The following is a 21,570-nucleotide window of genomic DNA, read 5'->3' on the forward strand; positions in this document are numbered from 1 at the left end:
CATGGTACTTAAGGCAAAAAGGAAGAAGAAACCCTGTTCTGGTCCCACTCACCCAGGATCGTATAGAAGAATGCTCCAGTCCAAGTGCTGCCTGGTGGTTCCTCTGCCGCTCCAGAGGCCCTCCATACCCCTCAGCGGAGACTCACCTTACCAGCACACATTCCAAAGGGTAGTCACAGCTAAGTGCACACCCCGTGATCGCTTTGAAACTTTCCCTTACTTATCCCACAGTGATATTTTCCTTCTGAATCATTGCAGTATTTAATGCTTGTCTGCACCAGACTGGCTGAGGGAAAAGAAGCTTTTTTTTGGTGCCAGGCATTAGACAAGGTTGTATTCAATCTTCACAACCTTCCTGTGGGGTAAATACAGCTGCTTCACTTTATAGATTAGAAACTTGGCCAGAGAAATATGGATAATAGTTACAGGAGAAGCGTCTGCCATTTCTGTAGCACCTGATTCAGTGCTAGTCACAGAGATGTGTAAGGAAGGCATGGAGACATAGCAGATTCTGGCTCTTAATCCAGAGATCCCGGCTCACCAGTCTGCACCGTTTTGCCCTCCTGCATCATGGCAGTTGTGTGGCTCTCTTATTCATGGTATTTTCCAGAATTTGATTCTTCTCTTAATACCTGTCATACGTTTCCAGTGGTCAGGGAATCTGTTAGGTGACAGTGGCACTAAGGGAGATCCATTAAAAACCCATCGTGAATCTATCACAAGTTGTGACTTAAATAACTTAACCCTAACTCTGAACCTCGGTTTCCACACCTCTAAAATGGGAATGATATTAGTAACTGCCTCAGAAGGTTTGTGTGAGGACTAAATAATGAATGTTATAATCCCAGCAGAGAGGAAGTGCACAATAAATGGTAGCTTTTATCATTGTTGTCATGCTTTTGTCTTTGGAAATAAAAATCCTCTATCATCTCCTGGGGTTAATGAGGTCAGTGAATATGCTACCCTATTTACGACACAGTTATTCCTTTTCTTCGTCTAGTGTCCAGGGTTCCCTTGGTTCTGGTGTCTGGGGATTGCCGAACACGTCCTGGTTCACCTGTCCTTACCCCTCGTGGTTATGAGTGCTTAATGAGTGCTTGACTCGGGTCAGCCATAAAGCAGAGGCCACACAGTTTAGAGAGCCTTTGCTAGCAGGGGATCACGGGATTGCCAGGGAATAGATTTTCATATTACCTGTATGTGTTAGGAGTACAGACTTTTTTTTAGTTTATGGTATGATACATTATTTTTTGAAAACTACAAACCCAGAGGTGCAGACCTTAGTTGTATACGTATTCATTTTCCCTCTAAAAAAAGAATTTTTAAAATCTGAGCATGTGAATTACATTTTGTTATTTAGGGTTCAACACTTGATTAAGTGACTCTGCATAGTAATAGGAGAGTGATTTATGACCTATAAAGATTTTTGCTTCAAGGCAAAATTGTGCATTTCTCATGGATGTAAACGTCTCTGTGTAGCACCACACATGCACGTGTGTGTGTCTGTGTGTGTGCGTGTGTGTGTGTGTGCACGTGTCCATGTTTTGGTTCATTTTATGTTTCAGGGGTTGTGATGTTGGTATGACTACCAGTACCAATGGTTTACCCATTTGCATGTGGATTCCTTTAGCTCTCCAGTTTGCCTTCTCTGATGAGGTGAGGAGTTGTCATTTTAACCAACTGAAACAACACTTTTGAAGATTATGGCAAGGTCTCATTTTTTTCTTCATTTAATCCAGATGCCTCATGAAGACTTCAGCCTCTACGTCTACATATATATGATAGTTAATAATTAGGCCTATAAAGGTCTTTGTAAGAGGCTTTGCCGAAGCATCTGCAGAGCCCTTACAGTGCTTGACATGTGTCTGAACATTGGGGTATTAGGGGATCAGGTGGAGTAAAGAAGTTGATGCAGAAATTGTGGTGGCTTTTGTATTATCTTTTTATATATCTTTATGTAAATATTCTCTTTCTAATCATAAAGACACGTGCAGTTTGTCTTCTGTGTCAGTTAATTCAATTTTATGTAAAAGCTCTGGCAGTTGGAGCTTGGCCTTGCAGAGCAGTTTGTTGTACAGTTCACCTGCGCGGTCACGCTTTAGATTCCTTTTGGACTTATGGCGGAGGCCGTTCTGGATTCTCCAAGCCTCTGGAGGGCAGCCATCTCTGGGTTATGGGGATGCTGATTGGTTTCCTGCTGTGCTGCCAAGACTCCTTTCTCTTCTCCCCCCACACCTGTGAAAAGAAGGCAGTTTTGGTTGTCTGTGGCCTAAAGTAGAGATACCACAAGGTTCTGTTGGCTGGGGATGGGAAGAATGGAAGTAGGGGATGAGGGAGAATTTGAAACCCCTCAGTGGAAATCTCTCTGAGGTAGAGACTGGCAGGAAGGCAGCCCAGATCATCCATCCTCGTCCTCTAGAGGCTAACGAGCACTGTCTCTTACTGAGCCGCCCGAGGAGGAGGAGGGCTGAGGGCGCTCTCCTGTGTCTTCATCTAGACCTGGCTCTGAGTCCAGGAGGGATGTGAAGGCATTTTAAACGTGCTCCCTCCCTGTAATCTCACGTTTGAAACCCCATAGTGGGTGGTATAAAGAGGCTTAATAATTAGTTTCTAGTGGACCACACTGTGGCTTATGTATACTAAAGCAGACCTTAGAACGTGGCTCATTTTTTTTTGAGTACTTGGTTTGGCAACTAGGTTTTTAATTCAGTATAAAAAATAGGCATTTTGCCCTTAGTATGTATCAATTATGCAACTCCTAAGAGGACCCAAAAAAGCCGTTCTGTGTCTTCCAGAAGCTAAGTGCCCCAGGAGCGGTACATGATTAGTTCTAGCTTTATCTCGGGTACCGAATGCCTCTGTTCTCAGGCAGAGCCGAAGGACTAGGCGTGGATGGATGGGATGTCTCACTCAGGTTCAAGGAGTGATTTGACAGGGTGGGCCTCTTGCGGAGTGTCTTCCTGACAGTCAGGGCCATAAAGTTTTCATGAGTTTCACTTGAAGCGTGAATTTGTGATTTCAGTTGTATTTGGTGTCACTCCTGGAGTAATTGGACACAAGCATGAAGCACATGCTCAGTAAAGTTCTGATTAGTAAAATGGGTGCGAGCTACAAAAATACTAAGTTTGGAGGCATGGAAAATGTGACTGGTCATTCTCTCACAGGCAGTAAGCTTTACTGTCTATTTTTGTGAAATTAGTTTAACCTACGATTAGTTCAATCTTTTGAACTTTATCCCACGTTTACTTCTTCCATTTAACAGTTAGCACTTGCCCAACCAGTTAGGAATCTCCTGCCCTGAACCCTTCCGAGTCCTTTGTTGATGACCTGCTCATGGAACTTGGTGTGTCCTGCGTCAGGGTGGCGGTTCACGGGTTCATACTCCCTTCCTTCCCCCACCTCCTCGTCCCCCCGTCACTCTCTGAACTCTCAGCCGTAGGCTTTGTGTCCGGCTCACTTGGTATGTGCAGTGCTGAGCACGGGGTTTGCTCATAGTAGATACTTACAGATACTTAGTAAGTATTTGCTGAATTCAAGTTAACTATCTTAAACCAAATAAAAATCAGTGTTGGACTTGCCATGTACTTACAGAGAATATAATGTCCAGTGTTGGTCTGTCCAAATGGCTACCAAAATCTAAACCAAATTGAGGGAATGGCTGTGAATTGTAGCATCAGGCTTTGCTTGAAATTTCGGTACGCATACTCCACATACATTCTGTAATCGTGTGTTGATATTTACTGATGGGGGCGCTGGCAACAGCCACAGCAGTGCATTTATTTTTAACTTTCTTAGTGAACTCTGGGTTGGAAACTTAACATTACGAAATCAGCAGCTGAAATTGAGCGTTCAGATTGCCTAAAATTGAAAAATTGAAATATGAAGGGAGCATGAGCCTTATAAAAACTGCTGTGTCCTTGCAAAATATTAACGCTGGTTAGATGTAACTTATACCTATTCTGTCTTTATCCCAACACATTTTAAATAGGAAAAAGTGTATGTGCAGTTGACATGTAGGATGAAGCTGTGAGAGGACTACATTTTTAGGAAATGAGTTTGCAGAATGCCTTTGGGTGGTTTTTTCCCCCTCTTTTGCATTTGTGTGTATTTGTTTGTCACAGATACGAGGAAGTAGTTCTTGTGGAGAGCATGGGCTGATTGCTCACCGTTCCAATTAAACACCCTGCGTTTTGTTTAGTTACATTGTGTAGCTTCAGTATACATTACTCTCCCTTAGGCCTCATCCACATACCTCAGAGTAACCTAATATGTGTCGTTAAATTAAAAACATGATTTGAGCTTAGGGGTTTCATTTATAGTTAGAAAAGTGAAATGTAAGGAATTCAGTGAATACACAAACTATTTAAATACAATTTTGGAAACATTTCACAGCGAGCTAGTATTACAGATGAAATTTAAAATCGTGTAGAGATGGGTGATCATTTTGGGTTCTTATGTTAGCCCATGACTTTATTTTTTATAGAACTTCTGATTCTTATCTTTTGGTGACCAACCATTCTTTACCTTTTATTTTCGATTGTTTTTTTTAAATTTTCATGCTATAATCTGTATAAAACTTGTATTTTCATTAGCAGAATAATTTTATTTACTGCTACATTAGGTTAGGAAGTGTTAGGTTTGGGCTGGATTGGAATTAGGTGTGAATGATCTGAATTCAGATTTTGCCTTTATTTGCTTTGGGGTTATTTTTTCAAATGATGGAGGAGGAAAGAATCAGAAAACATTTGTATTGTTTAAGGCCAAAGAGGAAACTTTGCTTTGCGCCAGCAGCAAGCTCCCTGAAGGCTGAAACTCCTTTGGGTTCTCTGGATTCTAAAACACGGCTCTGAATGCGGGGTCGCAAATACTTGTCCCATTGAGATTTTTCACATTTTTTTAAAGGTTACACATTTTTTCACAAGAATACTTCTGATAACTCTGAAGCTGATAATACTTTACATGTATACCTTGTTTTTGCTTTAGAAGTTTAAGATGAGGAAAAATTAAATGTGGGCTGACCTAAAGTTACGTATTAAAGATCTTAATTCAGCTTTTAGCTTGATTTTATTTAGCTTTGATTTATGAAACATCAAAAAGAAAAGAAGCAGGAAAATATTTAGATTGTTTATAGTCAAAGATGAATGAAGATTTAAAATAGTACCCAGATAATTTAGGGTGAAGTAAATCTTTGTCCTAAAATACTCAGCTGAAGGCAAAAACTTTTTTAGAGTCTGTTTTTCAAGCGTGTTAATTTTTTTTTTGATTATAAAATAATACATATTTATGAAGTTTTGAAAATAAAAGTCAGTTGTAGTCTCAGCATTTAATTACCGCTATTTGTTATATTTCTTAATTCACAGTTTATTTTGCTGTAGATGTTTATATTATACATAGATACCTATTTATATTGGTATTATGATTTCTTTTTCTTCACATTCTTTGAAAAGATGGTTTTTAATGGCTGTATGCATAGTAGCCGATTGCTTGGAAGAACTATGAGGTATTTCACCAACTCTCTTTCAGTGGGTGTTTAGTAAGTCCAAGGTTTCGCTGTTCTGAAAAAATCTAGTGTTATTTTCTTACCTGATGAATTGGGATGCATTTCTGAAAGTGGAATTATCAAGTTAAAGGGTGTATGGTATATATAGGATACGAGCAGCTTTAAAACTTTTTAACTACATAGTGTCAGACCCCACCCCAGAAAGATTATGCCAGAAGGATTCTTTTACCTTTTATTTACCACATGTAGTCAAGTTTACTATTTTCTGTGTCATCATTAAAGAGACTTTTATTTATTTGTTTGTCTGTTTATTTATTTATTTATGGCTGTGTCGGGTCTTCGTTGATGTGCCCGGGCTTTCTCCAGTTGTGGCGAGTGGGGGCTACTCTTTGTTGCGGTGCATGGGCTTCTCAGTGCAATGGCTTTTCTTGTTGCGGAGCATGGGCTCTAGGCGCACGGGCTCAGTAGTTGTGGCTCGTGGGCCCTAGAGCGCAGGCCTAGTAGTTGTGGCGCATGGGCTCAGTTGCTCTGCGGCATGTGGGATCCTCCTGGACCAGGGATCGAACCGGCGTCTCCTGCTTTGGCAGGCTGACTCTCAACCACTGCACCACCAGGGAAGTCCCAAAAGAGACTTTTAAAGCTATTTTCTTAATTTAATCACTAGTTTTAAGACCACAGCACAGATTAAGAAGTGAATTGCATAAGTCATTTTTAGAATTGGGGTGAGACCTTAAATATCACATACATATTAATAATGATAGCTGATGAAAATATATAGTTTCTATGTTCTCATCTTTCTCCCGGGGATCTTTGAGATTGTGTTTCTGTAAGTCACCTTCTGTACCTCACACTAGAGTATTGATACTGTGGAGAATTAGGCCAAGAAATAAAGGCAGCAGGCTGTTTGTTCACTGGTTTATTTTTTTAATTGGTTTACATATTCTTCGCTGCAGTTTTTTTTTTAATAATTGTAAATTGGATGGAAAAGAAAAATCAAATTGAGACTGAATGTACATTTTAGATCCATGGAAGATAGCTCAGAGAACTGGTTCTTGTTGTCCCATCACTTACAGTTTTTAAACTAAATGCTATAGACCAGTGTTACTTTGTAAATTACCAGTAGTACTTTAATTAGTTTGAGCAGCTTGCCAAAGTCACTAGAAAGAATGTGAGAAACAAACTTGGGTAATTATTGAAGTCACGCGTGTGTGCTTTGTTCTTGGAGCCCCAGTTTGGTATAGGCATGTGTGTATTAAATTTAGCTTACTCTTTAATGAGAGCCATGCTTCATCCTGCTGTTTTTATAAAATGGTGGGGAAATTCTGAAGAGTTGGTGTTTTAGAAACACCCAGGGTTTTCATTTAGCACAAGGTGTCCAATGATTTGGAGTTTGAGAACGAAGCTCTCAGTAGCCCGTAATTAATAGGACCTTGGAATGTTCCATCTGGAAGGTATCTTAGGACTAATCAGTAGTGCATCAGAGGTTCTCAGTCAAGAGGAAATTTCAGCCTGAGTAGGTGGGCAGGAGGATATTTTGTTAAGCCTAAGCATATTACAGAATAAAATGCAAAATTATAGGAAGTTGTAAGACAAGCCATTGAATGTCAGGGACATGAGCTTACCCACTGCAGCCCTGGGCCAACCCCAACCCTCACACTCAACTCCTTCACCCCTGCTTTTAGTGGCACGTCAGTGGAAGATGAAAAGCTCTAGTGGAGCCCAGCCTTTGCTTTTACTGACAGAGAAGTTAAGGCCTGGGGAGGTAAAGGATCCTGCCCACGTTACATGGGAAGTTACTTTGCATAATGGGAACTGCAACCCAAGTCCCCTTACTCCGAGTCTAGCACTACCGTTTGGCAGGTGTACCTCACAGTTTTAAGTGCCTTATTCTACATACACCCAAATTGTATTTCATGTGAAATTTTCATGTCAGTGACACTTATTGGATTAGAGAGTACCTCCAATCTGGCTCACTGCTTATTGAAAAAATGATCTGTAAAAGGCCAACCTTGTCATTATTTCAACAAGGCTGGGTACTGAGAAGCTCGCTACATCCTGGGGAAGGCTGTGGACTGCTCTTAGAGATACCAGAGCCCAGCTTAAGTGCTGGGTCTGCAGGTCAGGGACGGGATGGGGAGTTACAAATATGTGATTTTAGTCTGGGGCCACAGTGTCCACTTCAGAGGTGTGTCCCTTCTGATAGGGATTGTTCGTTCAAGGATAGTGGTTTCATCATTATTTTTATACATAGTCACTCTCCTCTCTACCAGCCACATGTGTGTCCTCTAATACCACCTAGCACAAATGGGATTGTAAATGGTGCCCACTTAATACTTGCTGAATTAAACTTGTTCATAAAGTATGGGTATGTGTGTGTGCACGCATGTGCACACGTACACATCCATGCTGAATTTTCACATTGGTACTCTGTTTAATGGGAAGGAAACTGGAAAATTAGAGCTGAGCTAGCCAAGTCCTTCTGTTGACATAGAACTCACCTACAGAAGGACTGTCTGCTGTATGTAATGTTTGTATTTAAATGCTTGTGATGTTGCCTCATTGATTTAATCCATGTACCAGGTCATTATTCAGAAGATGAAATGTTATTACAGAAGACATTTTCTGAGAAAAGTTGATCAGTCATGCAGGACTCTACAGGCTTTGAGTCCTATTAATAATACCAAAATAGAATTTTTTCACATATTGTATCATAGAATTCACTTGACACTGGAACATTATTGAGAGTTTGGGGGGGAAATGTGGTCTGGTTGCTATGATTGTGTAAATGAAGAATAATCTTGAGGTTTTAGAATAAGACCTAGAAGTTCATAATTTTAAAATTTTATGTACGTGTGGCTGAATGGAAGTAATATTTGTTCACACACAACGAACTTACTGAAAGTGGGGGGTGTGTATGAGTGCAAGCTGACAAGAAGTGATAGTGGCACACAGTGTGACTGACGCCAGCTCTGCAATTTGAGTGCTGTGTGAAGCTAAGAACAGTGGTGAAAAAGGGAAGAACGCTTGTAAAAGGCTGCTTAATCTTTTCACTCTAATTTAGTTTTTATAAAAAGGGTCCCCGTAACTTTCTACTCTTTTGAGAAACTTTATTTTAAAATTGTTTTGCAAATTCAAGGTGGTAGGTACAACTCTGTGAAAGAATAAGGGAGGGAGAACTAATCTGTTTTAAGCTCCGAGTCCCACCAACTAAGCACGGAGCATACTCTGCCTTATTTAGTCTTTATAACAGTCCTGAGACATAGCTTTCTTCTTGGAATTACACCAGAACTGGGGCTGAGAGTTTACTGGATGGCCCTTCCCCTAGACCATACCTGCAGTCCGCCTCTGCCACCTGGGATTCTTTGAACCATACCTGCCTTCCATGCTAGACTGGGAGCTCCAGAGGCAGGTTGGTGGCTGCCTTTGCTCTGGGCCCGTCCCAGGCTCTCTTCTTGGTCAGCTCGGGAGCGGATCGGTCTCCCACATATACCACCTTGGGAGAACAGTGGTGCTAAGTGGGTCCATGGTGAAGACACTGATGTGTGTGGTGAATTCCTGGTTCACCCCTCCCCCACCACTCACCCCTCTCCCCCAAGTAAACATGCTAGTATATTGTGCTTACTAGGACAGTAGCCTGCACTAAGTTTCACAGAAATCATCAGCAATACTATAGCTTGCAATCCCCCCCCACCCAGTTTTTATAATGAAAATTTTCAGAAGCAGCCATAAAAACCGAAAGAATAGAACAGTAAGCACCTCCATCTAGACTGGACAGTTGTTAGCACTTTGCCGTATTTGTTTTTTCCCTCCTCTTCTCCCTTTTCTGCCTCCTCTCTCTCCTTCTCTCTACCTGTTTATTTACTTATTTATTTATTTATGCTGAACCTAAAAATCCAGAGTAAGTTTTTATACTCTGGGCCTAGGGTGACATGTTTTAAGGATCCAAATTCTAATTGCTTTTTCATGTTTTCTTATGAAAGTAAACTGCGAACATTTTATTTTGTTTTTTTCTGTCCACATAGTCCCCCCTCTCTCTCCCTTGCTTTTTTTTTTTTAATATTTTTCCTTTTTCACCCTAACTCTTGATTTGATTCTCTACTACATTTAAACTATGAGTTGTAATGATTTATGGAAGTTAAAGTCCGGATGTATGGGATTTGCCTTCAAATACTTGATAATTATAGATCACTTTTGCTGCTACATCCCTTTAAATGTCCCCGCTTTCGGTTGAAAAATACCTCAGTTAATAAACAGTGCCCCAGACTTCCCTGGTGGTGCAGTGGTTAAGAATCTGCCTGCCAATGCAGGGGACACGGGTTCAAGCCCTGGTCCGGGAAGATCCCACATGCTGCGGAGCAACTAAGCCTGTGCACCACAACTACTGAGCCTGTGCGCCTGCGCTCTAGAGCCCGCGAGCCACAACTACTGAAGCCCACGCACCTAGAGCCCGTGCTCTGCAACAAGAGAAGCCACCGCAATGAGAAGCCTGTGCACTGCAATGAAGAGTAGCCCCTGCTCACTGCAACTAGAGAAGGCCCGCAGCAATGAAGACCCAACACAGCCAAAAATAAATAAATTTTTTAAAAAACACAAAAAACAGTGCCCCTCCACTTGCCAGTGTTTGAAGACAAGAAGACGACTAATCTTCCTCATGGTTTTTTTATTGAAGCTCAATAAAATGGATGAGACCTCACCACATCCACGGTGGGAGTGCGATAATGGTGTTACGAGAACCTTTACTATTAAAGGCTCACTATTGATATGCTGTGAATTGAATTTGGTGTTTAATCTGAAATATGAATAGTGTAATTTGAGGCGGAGCACTGTGCCTATTAAATTGTAGAGCCAGGAAGTAACTTGGTCTGTGGAAGGAGGGTTTGCAGCAGGGGAATACTGCTGCTTTTGCTAAAACGATTTCAAATTTCCAAATACCTGAATTAAACACATATGAGATTGTAATTTTCTTCATGTACGTCTGTGATGTTGTTACACAACAGTCAATTTTAAGTCATGATTGCCCATTTTCAATTTTCCTCATGCAGAAGGAGCTGGCAAGCAACCCTGACTGTCCTCAGATGTGTGCCTATAAGCTGGTGACCATCAAATTCAAGTGGTGGGGACTGCAAAGCAAAGTAGAAAACTTCATTCAGAAGGTAAAGTCTGTTCAGAGGATGGTGACTTAAATTTAGGTTAAGAGTTGAAGTAGCTATTAATGGTATATTTTCTCTTTTGCCACTTTTTCCTTCTTGTTTAGATGAAATTATTGCCCCTCTGTGTAATTCCTCTCTGCCCTCCTTTTTCTGCCTACAAACAGCAAAAACAGATGCCAGCAGAGCTTTTAAGGGGCTTTCTTTGGAGAAAAGCATAGCGGTTTTTGGTGCAAAGTGCTTTTCTGATGGTTTGCCCAGCTCTTCTGTAGAGCGCCCTTTCCACGTCCAGCATGTCTCCAAGGGTACCCAGGGTCCTGGCACTGGCTGGAGGGAGAGGCCATGCCTTGATGTTGAGGCTCCTCTGTCCCAGCTCGGCTGATAGCCCCTGCACACAGGTCTCTCCTGACACACACTTTCTGTGCCCTGTGCACTTTCCACCTTCTGGTGGGATGTCTTCTTCAGAGATCCTCACTGAGAATAGTTACGCTGAACCTAGGGTGACATAATCTGAGGATCCAGATTCTAATTACCTCTTTTTTATGTCTTCTTTATTCAACTGAAAGTAACACAAGTATTTTGATGTAGAAAGAGGGGAGAATTGCAGTTGCATAGAAACACATGGTTGTAAACGTGTGAGGAACATGGAAAGTTTCTTTGGTATTTAATTTTCCTATAGGGTGAATAGTTCATTCCATTATCATTATATAGAGGCCCCTGTTATATCTCTGAACTTCCCACAACTAGTTGCATCTGAGTTTCACTGTAACTTTTCTACTTTTAAACTGTAACTGCTCTAACATATTTTTTAAAAAAGGATGTTACACATATAGCTGATTCACTTTGTTATACAGCAGAAACTAACACAACATTGTAAAGCAATTATACTCCAATAAAGATGTTTAAAAAAAAAAAGGATCTTAAAGTGCTGGAAACTTTCATTATTCTTGGGCCTGCTTGCTGTTGGCCACAGTAGGCACTCTGTAAATACTGGCTTCTTTTCTTCCTCTTGGATCACAATAATAGATTAACAATCCAGTTCTGATAAATAGAAGGTACACATGTAATTGATAAAGTCCATCCTGTTCATGGAAAAAAAAATTTAAGTCGATTGTCCAAACGTACTAAAGTATTCACTGTTTATTGCACTTTTCTCGCTTCTTGGGAAAGTGTAGTAAAACTTAAATAATCCAGCAATTAAAGCCACTCATTATATATGTTAAAGCCACTAAATATATATATATGTGTGTGTATGTACCTAATAACAATAGAGCAGAAAAATTAATGGAGAGTATATAAGAATTCTTAATTTAATAAAACATTTTATTCTAAAGAACCCAGAACTCTCTTCTTTAAGTACATGTTGTATTCTACATCACAATATTTCTTTGAATTGCAGAGAAGTTAAGAATGACAGTGTATGATTTTATAGCAGAAGAAATCAAGTTGACCTTTAGTCACTGACATTAGAAAAAGGTAAAACTAAGTCGGGTCTAGCAGGAGTTCGTGTTGGATCAGAATGCCCACCACATTTGTTTTCAGTTTCTGGTAAATCATTCTGCTTTTGCAAGGAGGATTGTTTCACATTTCAAAGGGAGATTTTTCTTTTTATTTTGTTTTACAAAATGTTAATAGGATGGAATTAAGATTTTCACTAATTGAAATAGTGGTCTTTTCAAACCAAGAATATGTAGATTTCATGGGTTAATTGGGGCACATAAAGTTAATATGTTATGTTAGAGTTTTGCCGTCTTACAATCATTTTCTTCTTTGTTTTAAAAGCAAGAAAAAAGGATATTTACAAACTTTCATCGCCAGCTTTTTTGTTGGATTGACAAGTGGATTGATCTGACAATGGAAGATATTAGGAGAATGGAAGATGAAACTCAGAAAGAACTAGAAACAGTAAGACTTCCCATTCTGGGGCAATTCTCTACTTTCCCCTTTCTAAAACTGTGTGCTTAATAAGTATAGACTTAAAATTAGGAAAAGTGTTATTGAAAGCCATTTCTTAATCTCTGTATCCTCAAAACCCAGCTTCTTAGACACTAATATCCTTTTATTCTGATTTCTCTTTTGTTGAGCATCTTTCGTGAAAGTAAATTAGAACTTTGTTGATCCAGAATTCGTTACGTGTAAAATGTTCAGTGGTCTTGTATTCTTTTTCATGCATTGGTTGTCCATGCTGGTGCCTGGTTCGCAGTCCTTTTAGGCATTCACTTTATCAGGCCAAGTTGCCTTTGTCATTTTGTTATCGCAGTAAGTTATTAATGCTAGCACAGTAAGTCCTAGTTCGCTATTCTGTAGATAAGATTAAGGCTAGTAGTATTGTCATTGATTGCAGAAGTGCCTCCTCCCATCCCACAACTAGCAGTGTCTCCTTATTTCTTACAAGCTTTAGGCAGAAATTCAGGTGATCCTTGGGCTGGAGGTCTGCATGCCGTTTCTCAAAGTTAAGCCCACCCCAGCTCCTCCCGCACCAGAGAGCCGGCCCTGCAGCTCAAGAGCACCCCCTTTCTCCCAGAGTGGTTTCTTCCCCGACTTACTCTTGCATGCGTCTGGTTTTGCTTTTGCTCTGGGCTGCGCTTCTTTTCTGTTGGAAGTGAGGCCCCACGGGGGAAGTAAACCCGAGGAATGTCCAGGGTAGGCTGTGGTTTCCATGCAGGCATCCAGAGTCCTGCCAGCAGTCCCAGTTTGGGAAGCCCCGTGGGCGGGCGGGAGTGTTTGACGAACGCCTGTGTGTGAGGCAGGAACTCCATTTAATCACAGGAGAATGGCAACAAATCAGGTTCTTTGGCACAGAAGGAAATCTATTTGTCTGGCACATAGCATTGTAAAGAATCTGTGTTTAAAATTGCTTACTTTTGGTGATTACAGCAGATCTGCTTCTAATTAGCTTTATACAAACCTTCTGAGAGGACCAGGACATATTTTCTTTATAAGGCAATAAAATGTTTTAACCTTATCTTATACATAAAGTAAACTTTAAGCAGCCTCCAGCTTATGAATGGATTTTGTTCCAAATGTTTTTAAGTTCAGTTTTTGAGATTTGGAACATGTTTTCCCATAGTGACAACATTATAAATTGGGGTTTGGTTTGCAGGCCAGACAATAGAGGCCTCTCTGACCTCAATTTCTCATACTAATAGTATGGCTCTGAGTTCTAGATCTTGGGAGTAAGGTGATAGGATGGCAAGCATGGAAGACCATCCCTTACACCCTTATTTTTAGGCTGGCCCCAGGCAAAATATTTAAACGGACAAGAGTAAGTCGTGGGTACTTGCTACCTTCCTTCCAATGCCTCTCTCCCACTTTTGTCTTCCCTTTCTCAAGAGTCAGGTTCCCTTCTCTGAGCAGCACCCCTCACCACCACCCAGTCTTAGTCTCTTTCCTCCTGCCTTGCCTGGTTTTGCTCCTTCCAGGTGCTCCAGGCTCCAGTAATAGCTGCCACCTCTGCCTCCAACCCCTCCAAGCAGCCGGTGTCAGCTGAACATCAAGAAGAAAGCAGCAGGATTACACACTCATTCCCACTAAGCTTATGGTACAGCCTTGGCATCTCCAAAAAACGATTTGCCAACACCAAGAAGAAACAGAAAATGGACTTATATTTATTGATTCGAACTCTCAGGAAGGAGGTTTTCATTTGGTTTTGATTTCTATGCTGAAGGCCCATCCATAGCATGAGGAAGAGTGGTGATGGCTGAAGGGGTAACGAATGGAGCCCTCCCTGGTTTGGGCTCTGGACCCCTCGGACGGAACTTGGCCGAGGCCTTGTCTTCCCCCAGGGGAGTGCTTACTTCCCTCACAAGTTTTTAGTCTCAAGGTGTCTGAACACAGCGCCAACGGGAGAGCCCTGACAGGAGGTGGTGACTGTGGCTGCCACCTGTGGCAGAGGGCCTGCAGGCTCAGCTGCTTCTCCATGCACATCTGTTACTTGTGAGTTGGGAATCACACTCGAAAAGAAGGTGTAAGAAGTGTTACACAGAAGCCCAGTTTATTAGAAAGCATCATTATTGTATCCACATGGCTTAAACTGACAAATTCCCTCATGAAGTTGGTAGAAATCTGTCATTGATTCAGGGCTGGGAATCCATGGCAGTATCTTTGTTAAATATTTCAAAAATACTTCAGGTCAGATTGCAGGGTTAAATGCTGATCATCTTAATGTTAAAGCCCATTTATTTTGTTCTAGGTCACTGGGGAGTGCTTTATTCCACAGCCCATTGCTGCTGCTCTGAGTCCTAACAGTTGGTTAGTGAGCATCTCAGTCTGGGCAGCATCATGCCCACAGGCCAAAATGCCTACCCAGAAAACACCTGCCTCCTGAAGAGGCGTAACATTTTCAAGTCCTCTTCACCACGGAGGAATTTCCCCTTTTCTTGAGGTCCTGTTTCCCTGACACCTGATGATAGAATGTGATGTGTTATAATTCTCTTCTTAACTCACAAATATCTGAAGAATTGGATTTCTTTCAAATGGGTTTTGGCCCTGGAGAGAAGGCGTAGCACCTCAAGAGGTTAGGCATGAGAGGAATGCCCCTGCCTGTAATCCTGAAGAGGAATACTGGGGTTAGGCCCAGCAACTGAAGGAGTACTTAGGGCAACGTTATGCCTGTTCTCAACTGGACCTTCAGGAGGGATCGGGAGAGGGGGGAAGGGTTGAGCTTCAGAAACGTGTTTATTACGTGTGTTCCTTTTCTGTCCATTCTTTTCTAATTTTCTCATTGAATTTTCTCTAGGCCGTTGTTGTGAATGCCTGTCTTTTCTGATGCCTGTCCTTGTGTCCATTGTTTCTCATACATTGTTCCTGTGTTCGCTTGTTCTTCCTTTTGTCCTCCCTCTTTTTAATAAACTTCCTGTAAAGAACTCCTTTGAGGGACACTGGTCTCAGAAGCCAGAGGTGGCCACACCTCATGGCTTCCTGTCTGGTCCAGGGACTATGAAAAGGTGAACCAGACCATCGGGGCATTTTCTCACACTGTATTAGTGAACAGTTCATTTACCCTGGCTATCTTTGATAATTTCACATCATCAGTCTGCAGGCTTTTGTTTCCTAGATTAGAGAATAGATACATTTTTTGTGCTGTGGTAAGAAAAGCCTTTTGCAAGATTTACTTTAGATCAAGGTAACTACAGAAGGGCCTCGGAACTTTTTTTTTTTTTTTTTTTTGCGGTACGCAGGCCTCTCAATGTTGTGGCCTCTCCCGTTGCGGAGCACAGGCTCCGGACGCGCAGGCACGGGCCTAGCCGCTCCGCGGCATGTGGGATCTTCCCGGACCGGGGCACGAACCCGTGTCCCCTGCATCGGCAGGTGGACTCTCAATCACTGCGCCACCAGGGAAGCCCTGGAACTTCATTTTTAATGTGGATATGCTTGTAAATAGGCAGCAGTCACTTCACAATCTCTTCTAGATCTTTTTTCTCCCCTTGCTTACTAACCCAATTTAGAGTCTGTGATTTCAGCAGCTCATGATTTTATTTTACGTTTAGATGCGTAAGAAGGGTTCCGTCCGAGGCACGTCGGCTGCTGATGTCTAGATGAGTCCCCTGTAGGGTCAGAGACAATATCAAACTGTGTAAGTGAAGACCTGGGTAAAAAGAATGTTTAAAAACCAATACCTTTTTGGTAATGGGTAGTTAACTTGCTGAGTGGAGACAACATATTAAGTATGGTTTAATTTTTAGAATGTAAGAGGTATATATTTCAGACATCGACAGTGAACACCTGAGTTATTCTGTAAGAATTTTATCTGTGGAAGAGATTGAATTTAGTAATCTAAGTTAGTTCTTAGTGTTATGGGTTAGAATCCAGCTGCCAAGTACGCTTACTCACCATGCAGCACTGTCCTAGAAACCAGCTGAGTTTTCATCCATAGCCAGTTAATTGACCTATTTCTCACTAGGACCATTTGTGGTTAGTAAGGAAATATGTAAAAGCATTTAAAGTCAAAGATCCTTCATCCCATGCCATAAGGGCCAATCTCAATCATTCATTTTAGTTGACAATTTTTGAATATCAGGAAGTCTTCCTTCATGTTGACTGTTCAGTCTTTATATTTAGCTTTAATATGTGTAAATGCACTGTTTTTTGTTTACAGTGTAAAATATTTCTATGGTCTTATTTCTTTCACACAGATTTACATGCCTAGATAAGAGATTTTCCTAGAGGGGAAAAAAAGAGCCTCAAAATCTACCCCACATATTGAAACCAGGATGAAAAACAAAAATCGGCAGTACACTGTCGTCATTTGTTAATATTGAGCTATGATGTTTATTGAGACAAATGACAAGACAGAACACACTTCTTACCCCACTGTTTCTTGGCTGCCCCCTGACGTGTGCTACCTGCTCTTTAATTATTGAACACCGGAGAAACGAAATGTTCAGTCCTGAAGAAAAATACCAAATAAGAATGGATGAACTCTGCCAGGATTCCTCCAAAGCCCTTTTCTTAAAATTTAGTGTTCATTTACAATTTTTTAAAAAATTTATTATTACTTTCACTAAGGTCTTCTGAGTTTCTATGATTTATTTCTGCTTCTAATTTATTTTCCCTCTGATGAAACAAAATATTATGCCCTTAGTAAGACCAGAATCGAGAGATTAAACGTTAAAAATGCAGTAGTTGGGGTGCATTGTCTGCCAGAAGTTTTGTTACACTGAGGATTTTTTTCCAAGAGAATGTTTGTGACAAGCTGCAGTCTAACATTTTTTGCGTCTCTCTGTATTTTAACACATTGCACTGTCTCGCTTTCCTTACAGTTACGTAATCAAGGTCAAGTAAGGGGAACAAGTGCAGCCAGTGATGAGTGAAGAAGAATCTGACCATGTCTCGCAGTGTTGACGTTTCCCAGACGTGTGCTTGTGGTTATGTGCCCACAGGCACAGGTCCCAACCACGTGTGTATATATGTGTGTCTATCTGTAGCTGTATATAAAACGCATGTAGAGCTGCAGATCAAAATACACACACTAGTGTATATATGTACATACATACTGAAGGGATTAGTACAATTTCTCCAAAGTACTGTACCTATCTTCAGCAAGAATGCAAAAGAAAATATTTTCAATATATATACCTGGAACAGATTTTAATAATTATCAGAGTAATACCATTAATGGACAAATTGACTGCAGTGTAATACTAGCTGGTATGTTTCATAAATGGCAAGTTGTGGACCAATATATATATATGTAGCCTTTTATTACTTTTCTGTTCTTTTAAATCAGTCTCTTATAAATTTTAATTTTAGTGCCATAATCAACAGACTCCCACAGAAAAATTTATTAGAAATCTTTTGGTATTCCAAGGAATTTGGAATGTAACTCTGAATGTATTTATAATCATTTATTTCTGGATTTTCATTATCATACAGCCAAACTGGATAATATCTATTAGTAAGTAGTAGAGTTACAGACCAATTTTTACTTGTTTGCCCCAAGGAAAAGATCCTTTTAAAAAAATTCCATTTTTTATTGGATTTTTGTATGTTGAATTTCAAGTATTTTTCTACATCAAGTCTAGCAAAAATGGAAATGACAGTCTGTGATTTATAACAAACACTATACAATTTTCAGGCTTCTGTTAGGCAAAGAAAGAAATTGATAAAGAAATTAATAGGATTGTAGGCTGTTTAGAAAAATTGGACGTACAGCACTTCCATGGAGTCTTGTTTCTGAAATGACTGCTTTCTGAAATTACAGCTTGGAAACTATGCAAAGGATCTAGATTCCTCACAGCTTACACGGTAGAATATAGATAGTGATGACATTTTGCTCTTTTCATGTTGAAATATACTTTAAGGGGGAGATGCTGCCTTTGAGATAAGAAGAGGTTCAGAGGCAGCATGAGGCTTGTCTGCACATGGTTAGGAGGCCCTGCCAGGGGCCAGCGCAGTTCCACCCGTTGGGATGTGCTCTCAAGTAGGATGTCATTAGAACATATCCTGAAAAAGCATCATGAAAATGACGGTTAGAAGCTGCTGCCCCTTTTTTCTTTCTTTTTTCCTTTTTTTTTAAAGAAAGGAACAATAGCTAGGTAAGATTTTTATTATCTTTCTCTGTCCAAATCCAGTTTTTCTCCTGTCAGTCCTGGGAGCTTGAATAGAGTGGTATTGTTGAAGCCTTCAAGTCACAAACCATCTTCTTTAACCTCCCGTCCCTCCTACAGCACACAAGCCCCTACGTGGTCATATCACATTAGTAATCTGATTTGCTGACAGTCCTGCCCTCCCTGCTCCTTATTTTCCCACGACCTGTGTCCCCACTGAAGTGATCACAGTGACTTAGACAAGGATGTTTAGGATCACTCCTGCGCTGTGATACCCTTTATCCTCAGCTGCAGACCCCACGTCGCACATGTCCTCTGTGTACTCAGGATCAAGACTGATGTTTACTCTCTGGGCACCGTTGTAGGATAGGTTTTGTCAAAGCATAATCATTGTCTGCAAAGTGATGCCAGGAAGATTATTGCTAATTTTGTGAAATAAAGAGTCTAGCCTTCTCCTTTTAATGAACTTAACTCTCGCTGGCGTCTGTAGCATCATTGGGAGCTTAGACGCACACGGAAATGAGAGCCCAGCGCATGGATTTTAATGTTTTTCTAACAACTGTGGAGATTTGAGGGAATGTGTGGTGAATGTAAAATATCTAGTTTACTTGGCAGTCTCTTGTGTAAATTACAGTAAAACAAAGTAAATGAAATTTAAACAAAAAATAAATTTGATCACAAAATGCCACTTGTGTGCCTGAGTGGTTGTTTCCCTGATGCCACGTCTGGTTTAGAACGCTGTGGACGACTTCTCTGCTGTTTTTTCAAGAATTCTCTAATTTGCAGCACTACCACTCTGGGAAAAAAATTTTTTTTAATTTGTCCTTAAAATCTGAGCAGTAAAGAAGGGTTATATATTAGTCTCAGGGGGTTTTAAAAACTATTCTTAAAGGGGAAAAATAAGGAAAATCCACAGTATTTTTTAAAGTACTCAGTAAGCATTTTGCTGTTAGATTCTGCTCATTTCAAGATCGTGGCTTTTTGGTTTGGGGCCATGTTTTACATCTCCTCTTTTAGGACTTGGTCACTTCCAATCTTCCAGTTTTGGACACGTAACAACTATTTTCTTGTGGTGCCAACTTACATTCTAGAGCGGTTCAACCTTCAGAGAGGTGGCCAGGTATCTGGATAGATTTAATAAAATGTTTTATTTCCAGGGTGTTCTTGTGTTTGCTTTCTGAAGTGATTTTCTTAGTGTTTTATCTCAGAGGGTGTTTGCATTCACGTGGCCCGTCATTTGTGCGTTCAGCAGTGTGAGCTGAGCTCTTCCACGCCCAGTACTCGGGTCCCCTGGAGGTGCCAGAATGAGCAGCAGTGCAGAGTCCAGGGTGGGAGACAGGCGTGTTAAGAGGTAGATGACAGCTCAGTCTGATTAAGTAGTCGTTTGACAGTAGAGAATTGGTGGAGAGAGATCTTAAGATGTCATCCACATCGTACAGATGAGAAACCAAAAGTCCAGGCCAAAGGCAGCTTGGCAGTGGGGACCCTTGGAGCCCCCCTCCTCGCCCCTCGCCGAGTCTTGGACTCCTTTTCTGTCACTGGGGCCCTGGTACCCTGTAGTGTTCAGGGTCGGCTGAGGCACTGTATCCTCTAGCATGTGTTGTGTCCTCTTCAGTGTGATTTCTCCCCTCCTGTTCTATCCATTTACCAAACTGCCTCCTGGTTGATCTAAAAATCACTGTGGACCTAACACCTGGCTTTTAAATAGCTCACTTTTCTCTCCCCTTTTCAACCCGCTAAGCTGTAAAGTTTCACAGCCCCACCTCCCCCTCAGATCTTGTCTCTGAGGAAGTAAGAGACATTTATTAACAGTTGTTTTGTCCATTTCCCCTCAGCAGTCGAGTTGACAAGAGGTCGGCATAGAATTCCCTGTTCCTGACGATTTGGAAGGAGAATGTTCTGACTGTTGTTAGACCCTCACACCTGATACCACTGAGAGCCACTGAATGTTAGGAGGTAGAGGTCAGTGAGTCCAAAATTTGATTTCTTTCAATGCTGCCCTCACTGTCAGCTTTAGAGTTTGGGACTGCACGTGATTGGAGGGAGGGAGGGTAGGTGCTGGGGGATAGCTTAAAGGTCGTCCTACTGACCCTGGAGCATCTACAGGGTGTGCTTCCTAGGAACCCTGCCAGCATCACTTGGGGTTATGTCTTCTGACTTGGAAATATTAAACAACAGCGATCCCTTCAAAACCAGTTCTTAAACCAGATTGGATTAGGGAAAGTAGAAAATTTTGAGTGTTCTGTTATGCTAGGGCTACTGGTTCAAAAAAAATTCAGCATGTGTCAATCAGAGGTTCTCAACATTGGCTCCACTTAGAATCATGGGGGGAGCCTTTAAAAATACCGTTGCCCACCAGTTGCCTTTCTATGGCTTGGGTTCAGTGTGCCCCGTTTTCAAAGGCCAGGGAGAGAGCTTAGAGAATTCCTGCTCCTGGAAGATCATCGAGAAGACCTTCTCTCCAAGTAATCAGACTCCTGCCCATTCTTCAAAGCCCAGGGCAGCCTTTCTTAACCTGGAGTGACCTCTAGCAGTCTACACCCCTCCCTTGGCTCTTAACAGACTGCCGCCTTGGTTAATACATCTGTATGTTTTGCTTCCCAAGTGAGCTCAGGAACTCCTCATGGGCAGGAGTCACAGTTGTACCCCAGAATCACCTCTCCCGATGGAAAGTTTGACTCTGAAACTGATCCTTTTGTCCACAACAGATTCCTGCCTATGCTGTGCAAGGCCCCCTTTGAGTCCTGGGGTTAGAGTGGAGGGGAGTATGATGAAAAATTCAGTAAGATCAGATTTCTGCCCTCAGAGAATCAAATCCTGACAGCCAGCTGCAGCAGGAGGTAGCAGTTCTGGTAGCTCAGGGTACTACTAAGTA

At 41.3% G+C, this 21,570-nt stretch overlaps 1 protein-coding gene across 2 annotated transcripts in view; it reads left to right on the forward strand.

Moving 5' to 3' along the window:
* Positions 1-19,376, forward strand: part of PITPNB (phosphatidylinositol transfer protein beta) — a 61,933-nt gene extending 42,557 nt beyond the window's left edge. The window contains exons 9-12 of one of the 2 annotated variants that reach the window (XM_082853363.1): positions 10,543-10,653; positions 12,430-12,552; positions 16,137-16,222; positions 17,409-19,376. In XM_082853363.1, the coding sequence (XP_082709489.1) occupies positions 10,543-10,653; positions 12,430-12,552; positions 16,137-16,184 (282 nt within the window). In that variant the 3' untranslated portion in view covers positions 16,185-16,222; positions 17,409-19,376. The remainder of the gene's footprint in view (positions 1-10,542; positions 10,654-12,429; positions 12,553-16,136; positions 16,223-17,408) is intronic. The other variant, XM_082853362.1, reaches the window with a different exon arrangement.
* Positions 19,377-21,570: the final 2,194 nt, after the last annotated feature.

This window comes from Leucopleurus acutus (genome assembly GCF_964270905.1).
Source record: "Leucopleurus acutus genome assembly, chromosome: 13".
Classification (NCBI taxonomy): Eukaryota; Metazoa; Chordata; class Mammalia; order Artiodactyla; family Delphinidae; genus Leucopleurus; species Leucopleurus acutus.